Here is a 9,902-nt window from a genome sequence, read left to right as displayed (position 1 = left end):
TAGGAAAAAAAAAATTATCCTAGCATTTTATGATTCTCAAAAGACGAAAGGAGATGACTGTAATTTGATGGCACGTTTACTTACTTGTAATGGAAAATAATCATGAATCGGAGACAAGTGGAATGAAAGAATAAAGGAATCAGTATTGATTCCGGAGGATATTGATTCCTAAACTCATCTCTCCCTTTCGTAATCAAATTCCTGAGTATTCAGGAATCGATTCCTGATAAGGATGTGAGACCTACACCCATTCCGATTCCTTCATGTGTTAGTAAACGCAGGAATTCTTTTACCCAAAATCATTCTGATTCCTTTATATGTTAGTAAACACAGGAATTGTTTTACCCCGTAATCATTCATTCTCATTCCAAGTAAGTAAACGTGCTCTGAGCGTTATTAGCATCAGCACAAATCAGACTCGTCTTTCCATTTACTCCACCGATCTTCGTGGCTCTAGTGCTTATCTCCTTCAAACATGCTATTTTTCCTTTACTTTGCTCGTATAAACAATTCCCCAACTCATATAAACCATGATTAAGGACATAGAATTTTGGCAACTTAATTGCTCCTAGCTTCTAGGAACCCAATTGGCTTTGATTCATGGTTAAGATAACCAATAACGTCATCTGCACTATCCCAGCTTTGTGGAATGGACTCTGCATAGATTTACATTAGTCAAATTCTTCATGAAGAGTCGAGAAAAAGGTGGAACACACTTGTGAAGGATTTGATTTTCAAGTTCAACTTTATTCACGAGAGGAATCTTGTTCATTTTTTTTTTAAAAGGGAAGGAATCTTGTTCATTGTTAATTATAATTTTGGTAGGCTTAAAGAGAGTGATTTATCATTCTAAAAAAAAAAGAGGGTGATTTATATTATTAAAAAAAGAGAGGGTGATTTATATATACAAAATGTGATCCAGGTGTAAATCACAACTAGCTTAATCTTATCAAGTTGTGCTTGATTAGAAAAGAAGCATTGGTTTTCATTGGAGGAGAAAATAGAAATTGTCCATATGTTCTACTGCATCATTTTAATTTTGATCTTCCTGCAACTATGGAATCTTTCATCACATTTTGTTTTCATCTTAGTCACTTCAACATGTTTGTTGCCAACACCTCCAATCAATCTAGTCCTGTGTTCTTCTTGTTAATGATGATTCCTGGTGACTGCAATATTTATTTCTATGTTTTATCAACAATGCCAAAACACCAAATCCCTAATTTGCTTACTCTTTGCGTAATTCATTTTGGCAAGTAACTTCATTGTTTCTATGAATCCCACTATAGATGATGCCATGTGATTTCATTTATGCAAGTGGAGATTGAAAGAAATCCTTATTTCTTGAGAAGAAAATGACAACAGCAGGGGACCAGAACAGTAAGAATAATACATTCTTGGCTATTTTAATCAATATGACAAACTGGAAGCTCTTTATCGTCAGTATAGACAAGAATGGCTAGAATCCTTTTCGGATGAACTGGCCTAGTTCGTCCTGGCTTTAATACGTGGTTTGCAGTTGTCCTCGGTTGTAAAATATCTGATGCACACATCTATTTCAAATTGCCAAAAGAAACCAGAAAAAAAAAAAAAAAAACCAAAAACAAAAACAGAAACAAAAGACGGGTGGGGTGGGATGGGGCATTTTGTTGATCAATTGTTAGTTGACTAGTTTCTACTTGATTTCAATATCCAGCATCTTCCACTTGGCTGCTCTAGTCCTAGAATCTTCTCATACTGAGAGACGTTAGTAGATCAGCATGCTTCACATTCTTTGTACACTCAAGCAGCACTTGAGCCACCAAAATTGATTTTGAGCAGAGGAAGAAGAGGACTTATGAATTATCACGCGGAGTAGGGAAGACAAGTCCATCTTTTAGATGACTTACTGCTACAGGCCATAACCATTTCAGCATATTTGGACCCAAGACCTGGTTAAAAGGCAAATGACTTGCGATGTTAATCTTTTTTCTTTTATTTCCAGATACCATAAAAATATAGAATCATAGATAACTAATATATGGACATATATTGCACACAAACACACACACACATATAGCTAGAGAGAGAGAAAGAGAGAGAGAGAGACCGAAGTAATGTTTTTGTAGACACTTTGGTTGTATGGATGTCTGTAGCTCTGCCCAGATTTCCTAGCCAGCCATTCAGTCCGTATTGCTTCATAATACTGGTAAATGATCCACATCCAGCTATGTATCAATAACTACTCCAAAATAATAGTTCTACTTCCATTTTCAAAATGTCACAGTTTACCTCTATAGTTGTCATATTACGGATGATGAGGTAAACATGCCATCCTAGAAGAGTTCCGAGCGTTAAGGTCAAGGCAGCCATCGTTGCTGCACATGTAACCTAAAAAACAACAGGACCTCAAAATCTGTAATGTCCCATGAATATCCAAAACAGGTACAATATTAAGATAAGTGGTGAGGCAACAAAAGGGGTTTTAAGTTCAGGTAATTTTGATGTGCACCATAAATTCAGTGAAAATTCAAACTTTTAGCACAGTCAACCAAAACCAGCAAAAATTGAATGTACCAACTCACATAAAAGACTTTGAGGCTCCCACTTCCACTGAATTCCCAGTCCTTTTGCAAAGCACAAGTTATAATAATGGTCTAAACATGTCAGAAGCTTCTGTCAGAATTTTAGACTGCTTATTACCGTATTAACATGTAAAAGGAAGACGAGATTAAACTTACTGTAGAATACAAGCTTCCTATTGTTGCATATAAGACTAGCGTAAAGAAGGCTTTGTAGTTCCAATAACCGACACAGTTATTGACCCACAGACAGTGATGATCCTGCACCCAATTTTCACAGGAAAAAGTGAACCAAAAAGAAAATCCATGTGCAAAACTAAGAATGGTGAGTACGATGACAAGGAACACGATCCAACCTACCATCCTTAAAACACACCTTCTGCAGACCCGGCAATGATGAGCCCTAGGAGGCTTGTATGTTGAACACTTGTCACAACACCTTGATTGTATAACCTATCAGAAATCAAGATCCAAAATATCAAAACTAACTACACGGCAGTACTACTAATGCGCGATTAGATTCACAACAACTGGTACCCTAAGGCCTGAAGTAATTGTTTCACTGTAAATGCATACCAACATGTTGACAAGGGCGTAGCATAATAAGCTTTAAGAGAAACTGTACACTATTACAGAAAGCGTCCCAGTACTGATTTAGCTGTTGGTACAACATTTTTTTATTCATAAAAACAGAAAAAAAGTTATTCCGTCACGACCTCTGAGGACTATGTATTGCTGACCCTAACCCCAAGTGCAAACTTATAAGGGAGTTGGGTAGTTCTTGACCATGCTGACTCGTCCTTATAACTTATAACATCTTAAAGAGCTCCTCAAAAAACCGGCATGTAAAACTTTGTAAGAAATCCTGAACCAAAACAACATTCGGCAACTGCTTCCCTCCCTCTCCTTTGCTCCTTACTTGTTTAGAGCCTCAAACTATAATTATTGGTTCAGCATTACATTATTCAGTAAAATTTCTAGCCTTTACCAATTAACCTAAAAAAGACACACTTTTAACTGCTACCTATATCCTATGTCCTATGTCCATGCTCCTACCATTGGAATAATATAAGAGAATTTCATGCCACTAGTCACCTAATATCTAAATATCTCCATGTACCACTCTCAACTGCACCAACTAATAGCCTCCTTGATGAAATAGCAACACATCAATAACTCGAGTTTCAAAGCTCCTTTGATCAAGCAAGCAACAAATAGATAACTCCGATATATTTCTAACAGTCTTTCGTCATAAACTCCATAAATCAATCAAGGAACAGGACTAACAGACAATGCAGTGACAACAAATACTAATCTATCTTGCAAAGACTCTAAAGTCTTATTCTTTCACCTCAAGACTCTTAATTTTCATTGTTTCTAACTTCATACCAACAAATTCACTCAAAATAGTCCAGGGTAGGTAAATTCAATTTCCATTCTACCTAGATTCATAATCCAATTCCTTCTCCTACATTTTCCCAACAACCCAACTAAGCCTCAGCTACAAATATCATGGAAATCATTCATCAACCAATATTCACTCTATCCAAATGCCAAAACAGAAAGCAATAGAATAAAAACAAAGACCCAACTATTACAAACGTTTCTAAAAAATAAAAAAAACAAGCTTACATTTTTCTTCGGCTCCTGATCAGAGACTCCACTATCTTCAACATCAGGGATATATGAAGCTGGGGTGTGACCTGGGTCGATGAGAACACAAGAAGAGAAAGAGAAGAGGCAAAGAGAGGCCAAGACAGTGAAGATCAGAACGTTCAGATAACCAGCAGAGCTCTGCAACCCAACCCAGTCGTCGATGAAAATAAAGACCGTGATGTAACAGATGAAACCCATCAACAGAAGCACAGCGATGATTGGGATCGATAGGAATCTCTGGCACTTCATCGTGGGTTTGAGAAAACTGAACAAGAAACAGAATTTCTGCTTCTTAGAAGTTAGAAGTGGGGAGGTCAATTTCCCGGCAACTTTTTTCTCCTGTCTCGGGGTTTCTTTTTCTATCTGTAGCGGAGATGACCCAAATTACAATGGGCCTAATTCGGATCCGAATGAAAAGATGTATTCTAAGTATTCAATTCAATAGCCAGAAGTCGATCAAAATCATAGGCCAATTTTAAGTTGAGCAAATATCACTCACCACGGTCATATCTTGTTTTTTGAGAAGTAGAAATTGCATATTATTAGAGAATATAGATAGGTACATCAGATATAAGTACACAAGTACACCGAATAGCTAACTAAGCACGCGCTGCTTGAATACATTTTCTAGAGCATATGTATAAATAACTATAGGGAAGAAGCGGAAAAAGACTGTCACTTCTTCTATTATATCAATTGCAATTCAATAGCAAATAATTACCGATGTCAACAGTATAGTGGTAACAACAGGAGAAAGCTTCAATACAAGTTTGCCAAGGCTGGCAGTTTCATTTTGGCGAGCAACTTCATATTAGAGGAAGATTAACGAGTATCTAAATCAAAGACCAAATACCATCTAAGTTTACCCTCTTTGACTACTCCATCGACCCACTATACCACCAACAACAACATGGTGAAAAGGAAGAAACAAAACCCATGACCAATCTGGAAACTTTAATTAGCATAAGTGGGTGGCGGCCCATTGATATCAAAATTTCACTTTAAGCCAACAGAACATCCACAGTCATATCTAAGTTAGCAAAAGCGTATTTCATAAAGAATACTGTCTCTACTAAATTGATTAACATTGCAAGTACATAATTGTGATAAATACAAAAACCACACCTTAATAAACAATTTAGCAGTAAGTGCTTGAAATCACCAATCAAATCTGAGATAATTATCACGTAACATAATTTCATCATCTGAAACATCAATAATGTGCATATTAGAGATGTTTTAGCTCCATTAGGTCTTTGGAATTTGAAGATATCAGTGAAGATTTGGCTTCTATTCCAAATTCTCGTTTGGTTCATGCTAGGAGGGAAGCCAATAAGGTAGCCCATCTTCTAGCAGCTCATGCTTCTGCACATGATCTAGACTTCTATTGGTCTCGTGCTCCTTTTTTTATACAAGATGTAATAGATGAAGAGAAATTTGTACCCTAAAGTTTTTGATTATCAATAAAGTCTAACCTCCTTCAACTCAAAAAAAAAAAAAAAAAGGTCTTTGGAATTTGATGTTAACCAGAAGTAGACATTTCTATGGCTCCGATTTGTATAGTTATTTCTAGTCGTAACTTTACTCCGTGAATCAATAAAGTCTCTTTTTATTATGAAAAAAAAAAAAAAAAAAGACTAATAGAATTGATGTACCGGTAAAGAAAACTTATTGAGGGCATCTATGACTTTTTAACTTATCCTCGGGCTACTTTTCAGTTTTCAATTATTTTAGAAAACAAGGTTTAGGGTGGTGGTTTTGGTGCAGGGTTTGTGGTCTGGACTAGTGGGTTGTTGCAACTCTTTATTGGGCCCAGTTGGACTGAGGCTTTATTTCTAGTTGTTTTGCTAGTTTAGTTAAGTTTTTAATTGTTAATGTAATAAATTGCTGCCATTTTTTTGTAAAACAATGTGGGCTTGATTTCGATCTATGCACTCTGTGTGTCTGTTTGCTCTAGATATGTGGCGAGTTCTTTGCATTGGCAAATGGTCGCAACCTCCTAATGGCAGTAACATGTCTACTCCAGGTAGGAGGTGAGTTTTTTGCTTGGCCAAATGGTTGTAGCCACCTAGTGGCATGTGAAACTAAGTGTCACCAGAGTTGTATACCGATGTTAACATAATGGAAAAGCTGTACCATTGGTAATGATGCTTCTTCATAATAGAGTTATCTTTTCGGTATGTCACCACAATTGTAAAGCTAATGGAGTAGCCAGTATAGCACTTTTCGCTAGTTGGTACTTGTTAAAATACATTGTTTTAGTTGAGACTTTTATTAGTATCTCATAAAGTTCTCTTTATGCATATTGTAATATGGGGTTTAGGCACCCTGTTCCCTCCCCCCCCAAACAAAAAAAAATGTAGTGAGTGCTTGTCCTTCACTCAATTACCTAAGAGTGATGCGGTGAGATCAACGGTTAGCCTTAATTTTGTAAGAATCTAATAAATTTTAGTGCATCCCGCATGACTATTAGGGTAAGAAAGAAAATCTTATAAGCATCTGAGTATTTGTAACCATTATTTCCTCTGCCATGGCGATTAATCAAGCCATACATCTTGATGAATGGTTTGCTCTTATAAATTAAAGTATGTGACGATTAATCAATAGATAACATCTTGATGAATGTTTTGCTCTGTGAGGGCAATTTTGTATTTTGGATCTTTTGCAGCAGGGCCCTCTTGATTAAGCGAGACTAGGCCCAAAATTGATCAAAGGTTGGACCTGAGAACAACTTCGCTGTGACCAGCTAGAAACAAACAGCAGTGATTAGACTAGAAAATAACAGCAGCGATTGGATTGGATGATAACAGCAGCGATTGGATTGGATGATAACAACAACGATTGGATTAGATGATAATAGCAGCTATTGGAGTTAGTTTCACGAGAACAGTGCTTATAGGTGGATATGGTGTGGGAGCTAGATGCCTGGGAGTTTAGCAGAGAGAGTTCCAACAATGGCATGGTTCTGGGTTTTGGGTAGATTGGAGGAATTGATGGTTAGGGATTCAAAGATGAAACTTGATCTCTTGCTTGATGTTTTTGGGTTGTTGTGATCTGGTTTCCAATGGCAGTGAACTCGCTTTTTATAGCGGAGATAGGCGGGGAAGATTCGTGCTAAGAACCGGGGGTTTTGAAGTGGTATTCTTAGTTTTGGAGGGATAATCCTAAAGCTCTCAATTTTTGTTTTCTCCATGAAACCAAAAGGGTGAAAGCTGGTTCTAACTATGAGGGTGAAGGTCGATGGTATAGGCATAGGGCGGTGAAGATCCCAGATTATGTACTGCTGTGATCTTTGAGGGATTCTAATCCCTTATTTTCTACTATTGTAAATTGTGATCACAAAGTTTGAGGGCTATTGAAAATTGAAACGGGATTGCTGGGTATATGAATCAGAAAGCTTCCCCATAGATTCTGGGTTCTTGCCAGAAATGGTGAAGCACTAATCCCAGCAGCAATTAATTTTGATAGAACGACATTCTGGTTTGGGGAAGAAGATGGTTTCAACGGGTTTGGGCTAGAGACTGTTGTAATGGGCTTTCGGTAAGGAGACAATTCTAATGGGTTTTGAGTTTTGCTAGGCCTGCTTTCATCTCTCTACTAGCCTTTGTTAAGATTTTAACCCCTGAAGCATGAATTTTGGCCCCCAAGCCCAAAATTGTTGAGGGCCTTATCTTAACAACAAGCCTCACAGAATCCGTTACCTTCCACACCACACCCTTCCGTATGAGCCCCAAAACATAGCTTAGGTCTACATGTATCGCACGGTAAATAAGTGTGTCAGCTTCTTTAAAAATGCATGTTAGTCTTTTGAATGTTCGGGCTTGTCGTATCTCTTGCTAACTAGAGGCCCTCCTTTTGACATGAAGTGGGCTTGCTTGAAGGCCTAATTAGGTCATGATGTTGATGACTCGCCCCCTTTGCTTGTCACTCGTTAAATTTGAACTTGTGGAAATTTAGGTATCAACATTAGCCCCCTTGATTATATAGGCCATGAAGAACATTGTAATGGGCCATATAATCAAATTCTGAAATTGAGGCCCAATAGCTAAGCATAAAGTTTAACAGAGTTTGCTTGGCTTGTCTCGTCTTTTCCGAATTGAAACATTAGTAGCTCGTCAAAATCTCCTCTTTCTTTTGTTGATATTGGAGTATGGATCAACATGAGTGCTTCAGCAGGTCTGGTTAGGATTTTCTGTGTTGTCGCTATTGTCACCATATCCCTTAAAATTCATCGACTGCTCGTTGTTATTTCAACGTATATTGGTTTGCTACCGTGATTGCTTCCTGTCTTGTTAACTGCTGTGATTGAATTTGAAGCCTCACAATCTATAAGCCACGTGTTCTCTTCCTTACTCTCTTGATTATTTTAGCAGCATAATGCATCATGATTATCATGACAGACATCAGCATATGCGATCTATAGTATTTTGCTTGGCGTGATATTTGAATCCGTCAGAATTCTCAATTGTCTTCAAATTGACCGTTTTTGATGTTTGATGGTACCGATAAGTTTCTTATGTATTTACGTTGGGATTTGAATGTGCTCAACAATTTTAACAACTGACCAAATGTGAATGACTCTTGATATTGCATTCGGATTGCTCATCGTGAAGCTCCATCAATTTCAAACTTATATGCTCTTGTTTTAGTTTTGTTTGACAAAATAGCAGTCTTGATCTTAGCATGGTAGTAGTTGGAGTAGAGCGATACTTCTGGTATTTAAACCATTCTAGCATTGATCTTCTTGCTTGGCTTCAGTTGACGATTTTAATAGTTATTGCTTGAGAGTTCACCAAGACTGCTTGGAAACTTTTCTTGCATGAAATAAGATATGGGAATAATTGCTGAAGCATGTGGTATTATCTGCTCAACTAATACTATGTCATAGCTTTGCTTGAACTGTTTTGCTTGATTTCCTTGGCTTTGTTTTGGCATATTTTGACTTGTTTTTGTCCTAACAATTGTGGGTAAGTAACTGAGGCTTGTGCAGGAGTCCTTGTAGATCAAGGGTTGTCAATTGAGAGAGTGACAAATAAAGGAAACAAGTTGTGAAAAGCTAGCGAATTAAGATCGAAGTGTGTTGGGTACAAGAGCTCAGGCTAAAATCGGAAAGAATAACTAGATGCAAACAAATACCACAAGACAATGAAGAGATTTTTAGTAAAAGAATTTGGGTGAATATGAGAGATCTAAACTTGCTGTTGCTTATAATAGAGAGAAATGCTGATTTTGCTTGAGGGAATGTGTTTTTACTAGATAAATTTGGTATGTTTGTTAATGTTAGTCACAGTTTGCTCGATGAGGCTTACATGCATGCTGTAATCTACAAATTTAAATGCATGTAGCTTGGCATGTAAAGTCTTCTTTGCTTGGTTTTGATTTCTTTATTTTGCTTGCTTAGAGTTATTTAAGCATGTAGTAGATTTGCTTGGGCATGTGCTTTGGTAGCTTGAGCTTGTGGCTACCTTAAGTATTTTGAGTGATCAATTGAGAGCGATTCGATATTGAAAAGAATGAGCATAATTGCTTGGCATGACCCTCATATGTTTTGTGGGAAATGCACGACCTTAGGGAGGAGCTTGGCATGGCTTTGCATGTATGTTTGATGCTTGTATGCATAGTATCATGCTTGCTTGGATTTTTTTTTTGTCTAGCATGAACTTGCTTAAAGGCTTGGCGTGTTCC

General features: G+C 37.3%; 1 protein-coding gene across 1 annotated transcript; it reads right to left on the bottom strand.

The window, feature by feature from the left end:
• Nucleotides 1–1,320: 1,320 nt before the first annotated feature.
• Nucleotides 1,321–4,729, bottom strand: LOC112198083 (probable protein S-acyltransferase 15). The gene is made up of 7 exons (XM_024339115.2): nt 4,194–4,729; nt 2,922–3,014; nt 2,721–2,822; nt 2,565–2,636; nt 2,272–2,370; nt 2,090–2,185; nt 1,321–1,931 (listed from the first exon to the last, which is right to left on the bottom strand). Exons 1-7 carry the CDS (start codon nt 4,464–4,466, stop codon nt 1,836–1,838), a joined length of 831 nt encoding a protein of 276 aa, XP_024194883.1. The 5' UTR covers nt 4,467–4,729; the 3' UTR covers nt 1,321–1,835.
• Between the last annotated feature and the right edge of the window lie 5,173 nt (nt 4,730–9,902).

This window comes from Rosa chinensis, chromosome 1 (genome assembly GCF_002994745.2).
Source record: "Rosa chinensis cultivar Old Blush chromosome 1, RchiOBHm-V2, whole genome shotgun sequence".
Lineage (NCBI taxonomy): Eukaryota > Viridiplantae > Streptophyta > Magnoliopsida > Rosales > Rosaceae > Rosa > Rosa chinensis.
The sequence above is the reverse complement of the archived record's forward strand: the minus strand, read 5'-3'. Positions and strand labels throughout refer to the sequence as shown.